General features: G+C 42.6%; 1 protein-coding gene across 3 annotated transcripts in view; it reads right to left on the bottom strand.

Annotated features, from left to right (window-relative positions):
- The window catches only part of CIB2 (calcium and integrin binding family member 2), a 105,221-nt gene extending 93,435 nt beyond the window's left edge, over positions 1–11,786 (bottom strand). The window contains exon 1 of one of the 3 annotated variants that reach the window (XM_048867861.2): positions 11,265–11,786. In XM_048867861.2, coding sequence (XP_048723818.1) covers positions 11,265–11,315 — 51 coding nt within the window. In that variant the 5' untranslated portion in view covers positions 11,316–11,786. The remainder of the gene's footprint in view (positions 1–11,264) is intronic. The other 2 variants (XM_048867857.2, XM_048867860.2) reach the window with 2 other exon arrangements.
- Positions 11,787–13,042: the final 1,256 nt, after the last annotated feature.

The following is a 13,042-nucleotide window of genomic DNA, read 5'->3' as shown; positions in this document are numbered from 1 at the left end:
CCAGTTTAATCAGGCTGGCACGAGGATTTGGCCCTTAATTATTTTCCTTTTAATGTAAATAATGTAAAAATATATTGCATTTTCCACAGTCAGTTAGTGACAAGGTAATAATGTTTGACCTGTTAGATGTCCTGATTAGAGCAGGTGGGGGAAGCAAATACTCTTGCTCTTTAGATCTCTGAAGAAAAATCATTTAATTCCTGCACTGAGAATCATTTTGGCCAACTGCCTGTTCCTTCCAGGAAGGGCAAAACAGATCCATCATAGCTGGTTGAAGCAGCATCCTCTAGGTTGTCTCAGGTTTCCAGATAGGCGATCACACCTGCTCCCATCAATTATTAAGTTGTCTTGCTCCTCTCTATATGAAGTGGTAGGAGAGGCCGCTCCTCCTTTCGCATATTGTGTAACAGAATATTGTTACAGGGGCACAATCGGAGGGCTCCTTGTGAGCTGCTGACAGTGATGTCACATTGTCTGGAACTGCACAAAGTGAAATAAGAGCCAGCTGGTTAAGTCTTCATTAATTCCAGCACATGTAACACCTACTGTCAAGGTATAGTTTAAAGACACTTCATTTACCAACGAATGGCTGGTGTAGTTTGACAAATAAATGTGATGCTGTCACTAGCAATCTTCCTGTAATTATATAGACTCAGGAAAGCAATGGAAACTGTTATTTAATGAGCGAGCTAATGTGGGATTTATGTGCAAGTGGATGAAAAAGACAAAATTACCTTTTAAGAATGAGTTAAGCTGCTCTACATTCTAGAAATAAACACATTTAAAGAAGATTTGGAAACACAGTGGTGGACCAGCTATTTTATAACAGTTTCTTTTTGAGTGTGGTGACAGAAAAAAGCATGGTTGAATCATGTTAGGGAGCCATGTTTTAATCCTGCTAGAGCCAAAGGCTAAAACATAGTGACATAGGACATAGGATTGGAAGGGACTTCCAGGTTCATCATGTTGAGTCCTCTACTATTGTAGGCAACCCTGTCACATAATCCTGCTCACTAATTTATCAAGTTCAATCTTAAAACTAGTTAGGATGTTTGCCCCCACTACTCCTGTTGGGAAGGTCTTCCAGAACCTCACTCTTCTGATGGTTAGAAACCTTATTTTAATTTGCACCCTGAATTTATTCATGGCCAGTTTATATCCATTTGTTCTTGTGCCATCAGTGTCCTTTAGTTTACATATCTCTTCTCACTCCCTGGTGTTTACACCCCTCCCCCCCCACACACAACGTGTTTATAGACAGTAATCATATCCCCTCTCAGCCTTCAATTTGCTAGGCTAAACATGCCAAGCTCTTTTAGTCTCCTTTCCTAAGATAGGCTCTCCATTCCCCTGGGTCCTTTCCATAAGTGAATCTCAACCTTTGCCAGGCTGTGACCCCAGGTTAAAAAGAAAAATATTTCAGGACTCCCCAACTGGCTATCCAGAGGTGGTGGTGCTGATCCCCAGATTGAGAACCCATCCTTTACATGGCTCTCCACAGTGGACCCAGGAAAAAAACCATCCCTGGTTATAAAAAGGGTGGGCCATGACAATGTCCCTCAGCCAATTCTGAATGTGATTATTTTTATAATACCAATGGGGTCTTACAGTGGTATAGAGAGGCAAGGTGGGTGAGGTAAAATCTTTTATTGGACCAACTTCTGTTGGAGACAGAGACAAGCTTTTGAGCTACAGGGAGCTCTTCTTCAGGTTTGGGAAATGTACTTAGAGCATCACAGCTATATACAAGGTAGAACAGATTGTTTAGCATATGTAGTTAACATATTTCAAGGGACCATTCAAGGTGAAGTGACCCATTAACATCTCACCAGTCATGGGAGGGAGGGAAGGGGGAAAAAGGCAGTGTGGGGGGGTGTTAAGTGCTTTACAGATTATTGCAAGAAGCCATAAATCCAGTGACTCTGTTCAGTCCATGATTTTTAGTATCTAGCAAAGTTGTGAATTTAAGCTCTCAGGCTTGTCCTTTGAAGGTGTGCAGGTTTCCTTTGAGGATGAGGACTGAGAGGTCAGACATAGAGTGATCACTTTGTGAAAAGTGTTCACCCACAAGCGATAAGATATTTTTGTCCTTTATCATTTTTCTGTGTAAGTTCATTCAAGAGTGATTGTCTTGTTTCAACCAGATAGTTGTTATTGGGGCATTTAGTGAATTGGAAGAAATACACCATGTTGTTAGATGTTTGGGTGTGTGTGCTCCCTCTGTGTGCCGTCCCAGCTCTGTGCTGGTAGCTGGCACAGCAGACCTTTAGCGAACCACCCAATGACCACAAGATCTGTTAAGGTATGAAGGCACTTGGTCAGGTTTATTGTCAACGAAGCACAGTCCTAGCTCCCCAGATCAATGGCTATAGTTATACTAGCACATGTATGCCCGTGACAATGGAAGCAGCTCAGTGAATGGTGGGACTTTCCATTCCCCCCTCAGCTGGCCACAGACACTCCCTCTGAGGTACCTCTTTATACACCGATACAAACAAGTTACTTATTGCCCCTCTGATGGGGCTAGGTGCCACCCATTACCTTGTATTTGTTGGTTCAATCAAAAACATCTATATCCATCACGCTGTCCTCCTGACCTTATCTTTAGGATGGGTCAGCCTGTTCCTGTTATCTTTGGGAAATGTGTTGGTATTGAAGTGTTCTGGTACCATCCTCTGGAATGTGTGTGCATGTGTATTCTTGTGCCTAGCACTACTTAGGAAAGAGCATTGGCCTGCTAAACCTAGGGTTGTGAGTTCAATCCTTGAGGGGGCCATTTGGGGCAAAAATTGGGGATTGGTCCTGCTTTGAGCAGGGGGTTGGACTAGATGACCTCCTGAGGTCCCTTCCAATCCTGATATTCTATGATTCTATGTGTGTTTTTGCAATATTGGCCCTGTTCTCGCCAGGTTCTGTGAGCAAGCCCTGCCTCTAGTCATAGCCCGACTTTGCTTTAAATTAGCAAAGCTTTGACCACTATTTTAGTCCAGGCCTCAGGCCTCATACTAGGCCTCTGATACAAGGGCTTATGTTTCAGGCCCTCTTGCTACTACACACCACATTCTGTGATATGCATCTGTAGACTCATGGATCTTAAAGGTGTGCTGTGGGGGGTATTGCATCATCATAGCAGTGGAGATATGGCTACAGGTTTTGTATCTGTTCTTCTGTCAGGGTCTGGTGCCAGTTTCAGTTCGTGAGTCCTGGTCTGTGGGGAGCTTGCTTCTAGAGATGAGCCTGGAGAGGTTGGAGGGATTATTTGAAGACCAGAAGAGGGGGTTTAGGAAAGATGTCTTTTAGGATGTGGTCCCCATCAAGTGTGGGTTGTAATTGTTTGATGATATACCGTATAGGTTCCAGGTGACAACAAAAGGTGTGCGACTGGAGGGACTTTTATTTTTGTATTGAAGCAGGTTCTCTCAGGGTATTTGTGTGCCTGTTCTATGATGTGATGACCTATTTCTCTGGTGGAGTGTCCTTGTTGGGTGAAGGTGTTTTTAGGTGAACTAAGATGTATATTCCAGACCTTCTTGTTGGAGCATATTCTGTGGTACTTGAGTGCCTGGCTGTAGAGAACAGATTTCTTGGTGTGTTTGGGGTGGTTACTGGATCTGTGAAGGTAGGTGTGATGATCCGTGGGTTTCTTGTATATAGTTGTCTGTAGGGTTCCATTACTGAAGCTGATCATGGAGTCCAGGAAGTTGATGCTGATGTGAGAATGTTCTAGAGAAATTTTAATGGCTGGGTGGTGGTGGTGGTGGTTGAAGTTGTGGTGGAAATCTATGAAGGAGTGTAGGTTGTCTGTCCAGAGGATGAAAATGCCATCAATGTAACCATCAGGAATTAAGGCCTGCAGCAAAACTAGTCTCCAGGCAGCCTCATCAGTACAGCTGGCCTGCAACACCAGTCTGATTAGCCATGCAACCTGATTGGCTGCTGAGGCCAGCAGGGTGGCTCTTAAGCCAGCAAGAGCAGCAGCTTGCTACCTTCTCAACACTTATGCCCACCACTGTACCTGCTCCTGTGCTACCTTGCTCCTGCTGCTCCTGCCTTGCACCTAATCTTGCCATGGTCCTGTCCCTGCCTTGAGCCCTTCCTTGCCTAATACTCTACTTGCTCCACTTTCTGACCTCAGGTTTTGACCCCTGGCTCTGGCTCCTGACTATGGACTCTGGCTTTGACAAGTTGCAAAGTGTGGATAAGATTAAAACTACCCCAAAGTTTAGGCATGTTGATAGCTGCAGTTTTGGTTTGTTCCATCACAGAAACTTCAAGGATGTTCGCATCCTGGATTTTGGTTCAAGCTTCTCTCTAGTAACAAAGGCATCATCCCTTTATATAGGCACTTTAAGTAACATGCTGTCTGTAAACTCATTTCAGGACTGCATGTTCAAATGTAAGCCCAAGGTCTAAAAAGTGTTTTGCATTTGAGAAGATTGGCTGATCCCACCTGGCATATAGTAAATAATTTTATTACATTTTGTAGTGGCTGGAACTCTGGCAATTTAATTCCAATTTAATTAAAGACTTTTGGCCAGGATAAACATGGAGGTGAATCATCTGATTTTCATCTGGCAATTTCATTCATACAGAAAATTATATAATGAGAAAGAATAAGTAGTAAACTAGCACTTTATATTACCTCCTTTATAGTGGAGGGTGGATGGGGCTGGGAGAGATATGGGTTTAGTGGTCTATGTATTAGATTGGCACTACCTATCCTCCCTCAGACTAGAAGTTCAAATCCCAGTAGAATCACCCCATCTTTCTAAGAGATAGAACATTTACTACCATGTACATTACTGCATGTGAGTCTTCCTGATCAGACCTTAACAACCACACACCTGTCTATGCTGCATGGGTATTGATGCTCCCATGGCATTTTTCATAAAAGCGGGGGCCAGATCCTCAGCTGGTGTAAATGTCCATAGTAAACCAAGTTAAAACAATTTGTGCAAACTGAGGATTTGCCCTCAAGAGTTTATCCCCATGACCCCAGCCAAAATATTCCCTTCCTTTTTGATCCCCACTGTTATACAGATGGCTGAACTACTTTCAACCTACTAGAGGTGCTCTCTGTGTGTGAAAGCTTCTGGAACTAAGATCCTGCTCTCCAAGTAGGAAATGCACAATGTTACATGTTTTAGCCACTGAGATAATGTCTCCTCCTTTTATGTAGATCTAACGTTCCATTTATGATGTCCCAATGCCCTTAAAAATAAAAGCTAATTAGATGTCTGTTGAAGGGTCATTGATGTCCTTAGAAGTTAGATGTCATATAAGCAAAGGTGTACTTTATCGACTAATGCACCTTCACCATTAAATTTCTTTTTTCTGTTTACCTGACTGGGGCAGTAGAAATATAATGAGCTTCTTTTGGTCATAAACCAACCACAGTCCAATTAACTCTTCAGGATTCTCCTTCCCTCATACCCCATCACCTTTACACTGAACACTAGGCCTAAATGTCAAGAGTCTGAGTCTGTTCAAATGTGCTCAGAATCTAAAATTTGTTCCAAGTAGTATTATGTGTTGCCTTAATTAGCAAGGGGGAAGTACTGGCCTTTCAGCATAGGCGATCAATTCTTAAATTTAACCCTAATTTGGATGATTTTTTAAAGAGGTTTTTTGAGGGCAGAAGATTAAGAGAAAGGGGGGAGGGGCTCTCTTCCATTCTCATGGGAGGATTAATAGCCATCTTGTGCTTTAAGGGATAAATTACAGCCACCCTTTCCTGGGTGCACAAGGTTGAGACAAGGTTGCAGCAGGAGGTTGAATTGCAGTAGAGCAATAGTCCTGAGGTCAGAGAGGTGCCTTTTGCTGCCCCTATGAAAATCTATCTAGATTTAGCCAAAATCTAAGCCACAGAAAATCATCATTTGTGCATATGCATATGCACAAGTTTCTGGTACAATCTGATCTCCTACCTGGCTGTACTGTACATGTTCTCAGGCCATAATGAGCATCCCACAGCCCTTCAAAGTGAACACAGAATTCTAAATGCTCAGAACACTGGCAAAAGGATGCCTGCTCCTACTGTTCTCACCAAAATGCCCTTTGGCCTAGGAAAAAGTGCATAGACTGAGAGCCAGGCAGCCAAGAGCTCCAATCCCACCCTCTGCACTATACAACCCTTACTATTGGGCAAGGCCTCATTCCCCTATGCAATGAGGGAACCAAGTATCATTTCCACAATTTTATAGATTAGCTCTGGCAGAGCTAGGATTAGAAACAAGATCTCTAATATAGCACACCAAACTCTCATTCATTAAGCCAGAGGTTCTCAACCAGGGGTACGTGTACCCCCAGGGATATGCAGAGGTCTTCCAGGGGATACATCACCTCATCTAGATATTTGCCTAGTTTTACAACAGGCTAAATAAAAAGCACTAGTGAAGTCAGTACAAACTAAAATTTCATACAGCCGATGACTTGTTTATATTGCTCTATGGACTATACACTGAAATGTAAGTACAACATTTATATTCCAATTGATTTATTTTATAATTATATAGTAAAAATGAGAAAGTAAGCCATTTTTCAGTAATAGTGTTTTGTGACACTTTTGTATTTTTATGTCTGATTTTGTAAGCAAGTAGTTTTTAAGTGAGATGAAACTTAGGGATATGCAAGACAAACCATACTCCTGACCGGGGTACATTGGTCTGGAAAGGTTGAGAGCCACTGCATTGAGCCATACTGCTTCTCAAAAAGAATATGCCAAATCTATAGGCTTGGATATGATTTCAGTAAAATTGGGCTACTTCTGCATACTTACTTTTATGATACCTACAGATTAAAAAAAAAAAAATACCCCAGAATCCTAACTTTAGTCCCTTGCTCTAAATGCTGGAACATATTTTTCTTGTGGAACTATAAATAGAACTCAGGAGTTCTAAATTTCAATCCCCTAGTCTCATCATTAGAACATGCTCTCCTCCTAGAACAAGACAGAGTACCCAGGAATAAGCATAACCCTATAAGCATATATATATATATATATAGTCTGACTCCAGTGAAGACACTGGAACTCCTCACATGCTTATTTTAGGGCTTATCTAAAATAGGGCTATTCTAAAATAACTCCATGTGTGGACACTCTTATTCCAGAATAAGAGTGCCCTTTTCCAAATTAGCTGTAAAAAGTGGAAGTGTTCTGGAATAGCTACTCTGCTTTAAATTCAAACCCTACCTTATTCTGGAAGAGCTTGCATGTGTAGACAACTGCCCACAAATGGTCTGAATGAAATCATGGGGGCACCCACAAAGTCATGTCAGGTACGTAATACTCAGTGTGAGTAAGGGTGACCAAATCTGGCTGTTAGACACAGAGAATGGGATTTTCAAAGCCACCAGGAGTTTAATTTGAATGGAAATTGCGTGTTCACTGCTCCTTAAGAAGCTTTTAAAAGCTCAATCTTAAAATACACTTTGTTAGAGAAATGTTTCTTTTCTATTGATTAATGTTTACTCTTTTCTCCTCCAGACCTTACTTCTATTTTGCATTTGTATGTTAAAATGATTTCACTAACCTGAGCATAGGGAAATGGCAGTAGAAAGCAGAGAGCCCTGGTAGGATTTGTTTTCCTACTAGTATATAGTTTTTAACTGACATAAAGTTCTGCTGGGAAACCAATCTGTGCAAAAGCCCATTTCCTTTGAATTTCCAAAGCTTTTCAATGTGCTTATTTAAAGAGCTGTCAACTGGTGCGCTACACTAAGGGAATAAAGGCTGCCAAATGATAGGAGAAGGTATTAGGAGATTTGTAGCTTTGTAGAATTTTGATGGTTAATTTGCCTCCATCTTTCACTAAAATAAGAGATGGAGAGGGTTTAAATATGATCAAGTCTCACTACATAGCTCTCTTACAAACAGTTTCAGTCAAATATTCATCTCCAGACTTACAAAAACCTCTCCTTAAAATACATTATATAGTGTAATGACACAAGGATCATCTTGTGGATGATTGAACCCAAAATTTCTGGGTCTAAATGCAAGAGCTAAAAGACCAACTCCTTAAGCCTATATGGTATCGATCTATTGAAGTACCATGTATAAAAAGGCCATGTCTCGGTTGCCAAGGAGTCATTCAGATGCCACTGTGATGAGTATGGTACAAATGCCTAGACAGATATAAGCGGGCAGGAGGAAGCTACCTAATTCCAATTACCAAAAGTGCAAAATAAGGATTGATCAAACTGCAAGGTCCATTTTAAACGTTTTTACATTTCATGAGTAATGTTTTTAATTCACAATCCTGATGTTGCTGAGGTGAGTTCTCTTTCATAAAGACCATCTGTGAGTTACATGCACACAGGTGCATATCAAGTGTACTCTAATCTATATACACCATATACTATAAGGAATTGGTCCTTTAGCAAAAATGATCGAGGCTCTTTTAATTTAGATCTGGAAGTCCTAGACTCAATGGATTTGGCATCCTAGCTCTTTTAGGCCCCTTTGTATTTCCCACCCATTGTTTCCAAACAATGGAAAGTCCATATTTTAAACAGCTGTGGGCCCAGTGCTCTATGCTCCCCTTCCTCCAGCACAACAGAGACATCCTTGAAGAATTTCAATGGTGGAAAGGGGGCAGGTGGGTTAGCAGGTCTCCAGCCTATTCTCCACCTCCCCAAACCTACACAACATCACATGTAAGTTACTGCAGCCAGGGGGCCACTGCTAAGTACATGACAGAAAAGCACCATAACTTACTACATACTCTTGGTCACATCTTGTCCTACTTATGCTGGTGTAAATCTTCAGCTTCAATGGTATTACTCTGGAGTATGCAGGGAGTTATGTCACCTCTTCCTCATCTCTGTGGAACACTCCACATGGCTCCTGTGGTTCAGGGGTCTAGGGTCAGCAGGAAGCCAGGGTGAAGAGTGGGAGAACACATGCAGTGTGGAAGAAAGAGACTTGGTGCAGATGCCCCAGGGCTATAATGGTGCTTCCAAAATCCTTACATATCTAGAGGATCCAAACATTGATCCCTGAATCTGCCCTCAAAGAAGAATGGAAAGGAAGCTCTGAGGTGGGTATCACAGAAGTCCTTCACCCACAGATGGGAATAACCAGCACAGGGGGATTTTAGCTTTTTTGCTTGAGTAAACTGGAAACTGCAATTAACTTACCCAAGTTGGGATATTCAAAGAAAAAGGCTGAAACTCCATCCTTAGGCTAAATCTTGTTTGCCTTACTCATGCAGGTAGCCCTGCTACCCTCAATGGGACTGCTTGTGTGAGATAAGCAGGATAGGGTCTCCTGCTCCTTCACTTATGCTGCCATCAATGTACAATAACTGATGCTCCAGAGAAGGCAAATAAGCAGTAAAACACTTTGCCTACTTTGCCACTTTGCCTGCACAGTGTATGTGGGTAATATTCCTTCCTGACCCATGGGGTGATTAGCTGATGTCCTGAAGCATGAAATTCAATTGCCCTTATCTTAACATGCATAAAAACAAATTTTATTACTGGTCATAAAATTATCCAGCCCTTTTATAAATCCAGTGACTCTAATTAATTTTATGACCTCCTGCAGAAGAGAAATTCCATAGGCTAACTCAACCCATTGTGCCTAGCTACTGCAAGGGTCTGAGATAAATTTCCCGATGTTATGAAAGGTATGGGCTGCAAATTCAAGATGAAGTGTAATGAATTAAGGATGGCATTTCAGCTCTAACATTTGCCAGCTTGTGCCAAGATGTTAATGTTAATTACATTCAGGTCTTGTTTTGTTTTACTGCAGCTGGGTCTCCGCTCTGTGTTCACTTTTATTGGTAGTAGGAATATAGACATTTGGGTGTTTTACAGATCTCTGATTTCCCTCTCCACAACATGTTGAGCATTGCTATAAACATAACCTTGGTTAAGCTTGCGGAGGTTACAGAATGTACTACAATAACCGATGGCAGGTTGGGGTGAGATCAGCAACTAAGTAAGGTTAAATGAGCCTTTCCCGCATGCTGCTTGTGATCACTATATGAACATGACAAAGCACATGTCTGTGACATTATGAAAGGGAGGAATCCAGTCAGCATATTGGATCAGTGTGTGAATGTATTTATTCTTATATTGTATTATGAAACTATCCTGTTTTCATCATAGGAGAGCTGTTTTAAGGTGAGAAGTAACAGGCAAAGTATAGAAGAGCATTGCCTTTTGCCTACTTCAGTATTTGTTAAATATTAAGAAATCTGAGAATGTCCCCATCTGGGGTTGTTCTAAATAAATCTAGTTTCTGAAATTAGGCATTCCATTTTAAAGCCTGATCCAAAGCCCACTGAGGCTAGTGAAAAGACTATTGACTTTAGATCAGGTCCTGGGTCAGGAGAGAAGCTGAATGTTGCAATGTTTTTTTACTGCACTATTCACTCTACTGTTGTTTAATGCTTTGTGGAAGAGAACAGAGCAGCCAGCCCCCTATACCTCTCGGGATAGTTATATAGCTCCCTCTTTTCTCTGCTTTCTCCTATTTTACATTTTGTCATCTTTTATTCTCTTGGATTTGTGCAAGATGCCAGCTACTGCAGGCAGCTCCCCACCCTGCTTCAGGCACCTCTGCAGTGTGCTGAGATGTTGAGAATGGAGATGGGGAAAGACTTTGGTGGGCAGAGAAAAAATGCAACAAAGGTGACATGTTGTATTCAAAGAGATATAAAAAACCTGTCACTTCTGGAGAGTGCTGTTCCCAAAATGCAGATCTCTCTTTGTCAGGGGGAGAAGGACAGTCTCCACCCAGAAGTGTGAGCAAACCTAGGGCAACCATATCTAATGGATTGAAACTGAAACACCTCTCTACATCTTTGAAGAGCAGTGAGTGCAGTACATAGTTGTTAGGAGACATGAAACTGACCTGTCTATAAATTTCCTTGCCACTGAAGGGATCAGGGACATGAAGTGCAAGTGTGTCTGATTGATACAATCTCTTCTATAAAACATGCTAAATGCAAGGATAACTCTAAAACCTCCCATTTATCACAGTGGTCACAAACTTTAATCTCTGTTTCCTCGTCTTCCGTGTCTGGGATTTGATTCCCCTTCCTGGTGGAGGGGAAGAGTTCTTTTTGCACCAGGATAGGGGACTGGACTTATTTGCATGCGCAAACACACACTAATTATCTAATTAACAGGTATAAGAGGTGAGGGAGAGAGACAGTAAAGTATAAACATGTCCCTACAAGCTAAGTTGGATCATACATCAAAAACCAGAGCAGCATATTCAGATCATCCCCTTAATGCAGACTTAGGAATCTTACCTGATAGGCATCTAGCTGTTCATCAGTAAATATCGTTTGCTTATTACCCATCTTAAATGAGGAATTCTCCCTTTGTGCAAATGCATCACATAAGAAGTTGCAAGAGTTCTCTGTACTGTAGGCATTTAGAGCATATACACTTCGTGATCGTGCTGAAGAAATCCCCAAGCCCGCATTGAACTGCACTTGCCTGCACCTGTCCGGCTAGCAAGGAGCAATGAAGTCGTTTCTGGGAACCTTGGCAAAGGCTGCTTTTTGATGTGCCAGGAGGGATAAGGTTAAAATCCCAGGCAGGTATCACCCAGAAATGGTGGTGCCATCGTCCTTTCCCCTGTTTTCCTCGAGTACAGTACAGGGCTTGTGTGGCGTGAAAACTGATGAGGAACATCCAGTGTCAGAAGGAAACGAGCTCTCTGCTGCCCCAGTCTCTGTCTCCGCGGCACTCCCTCTCTGTAACTTCCCGGTGTGAGAGTAGCTCTGCACCACTAGGTGTCGCCCGACAATCCATTTATCTTCCGCAGGAGGCTAGCAAGAGAGGCTGGCTGGGTTGCTCCAGTCCATCAGGGACAGGACCCCAGTGTGGATTTTTATTGCGGGGAAATGTATTGCTGCCATGCGCTGGGTTCAGCTAAAAGCCAAGGGAAATACAGGAACAAGGTGTAATGAGGAACATGAGGGGCTGCAGGCAACATGCTGAGCGTGCCAGTAAGAACAATAACCCGAGGTAAAAAAAACCCCATGGCCATGTTATTGTAAGTGGAATGGGCTTCCGGACAAACTACAACTAGCTTTTCTGAGACGATGACGCCCCTGGACGCTCCAGCAGCATGGCATTTTCCTTTCCCCCACCCCCTCCCACCACACACACACACATATATACACCCACACTCTATCAGAGACCATAATCCAGCCTGCTTCAAATCAATCTTAATAACTGAATGAAGACTGTATAGAGACAATGTGGGTGAGGCATTATTTTGTATTGGACCAACTTCTGATGGAGAGGGTGACAGGCTTTCCAGTTTCTCCCTGAAGAAGCGCTCTGTGTAAGCTGAAAAGCCTGTCTCTCTAACCAACAGAAGTTGATCCAATAAAAAATATTAATCTAATATCCTGGAACCTACACAGCTACACCACCACTGCATACAATAATTTGCATAGACAGGCAGCAATGCCTAGTGGTTTGAACAAGGCACCAGGGCTGACCCTAGACCACATGGCACCCCCTCCATTTGTTAAACTTTTGGATACCTTACTTTTGTTGCATTTATAGCCCATTTCACGACTTTGATGCATGATTTGCATGCATGATTTATCCCTTTCACATAAGACAATAAATTTGCATGCAAATCATGCATCAAAGTCATTAAACAAAAACCCCGAGCCCAATGCCCCTGAAGCCTGGCACCAAAGGCAGTTGCCTGGGTTGCCTGCCCCTAAATCTGGCCCTGCAAGGCACTAAGGGAACCAAGGTATCTGAAGTCAGAGTCTCCCCCCACTCAGGTACAAATCCCAGTTTATCCCTGGTTCAGGGTGTGACCTGTGGCACATCACCTATGCTCATACAACATTTGGCAGCCAGGAAAGCTATCAGGGCTGCTCTAATCTGCTCTGGAAGGGGAAGGCATTGCCCCGTGTGCTCACCCCCCAATGTTGGGGAAAGCATGTTGCATCTCCTACTGCCTCTGAGCACAGTACCAGCACAGCACAGAGAAAATCAGGGCCTTGGTGGATAGCGAACAGAATTTCTCTGTCTGGTGGCCTTATGTGAAATCCTG

Source organism: Caretta caretta, chromosome 10 (genome assembly GCF_965140235.1).
Source record: "Caretta caretta isolate rCarCar2 chromosome 10, rCarCar1.hap1, whole genome shotgun sequence".
NCBI lineage: Eukaryota > Metazoa > Chordata > Testudines > Cheloniidae > Caretta > Caretta caretta.
This window is presented reverse-complemented; position numbering and strand designations above follow the sequence as displayed.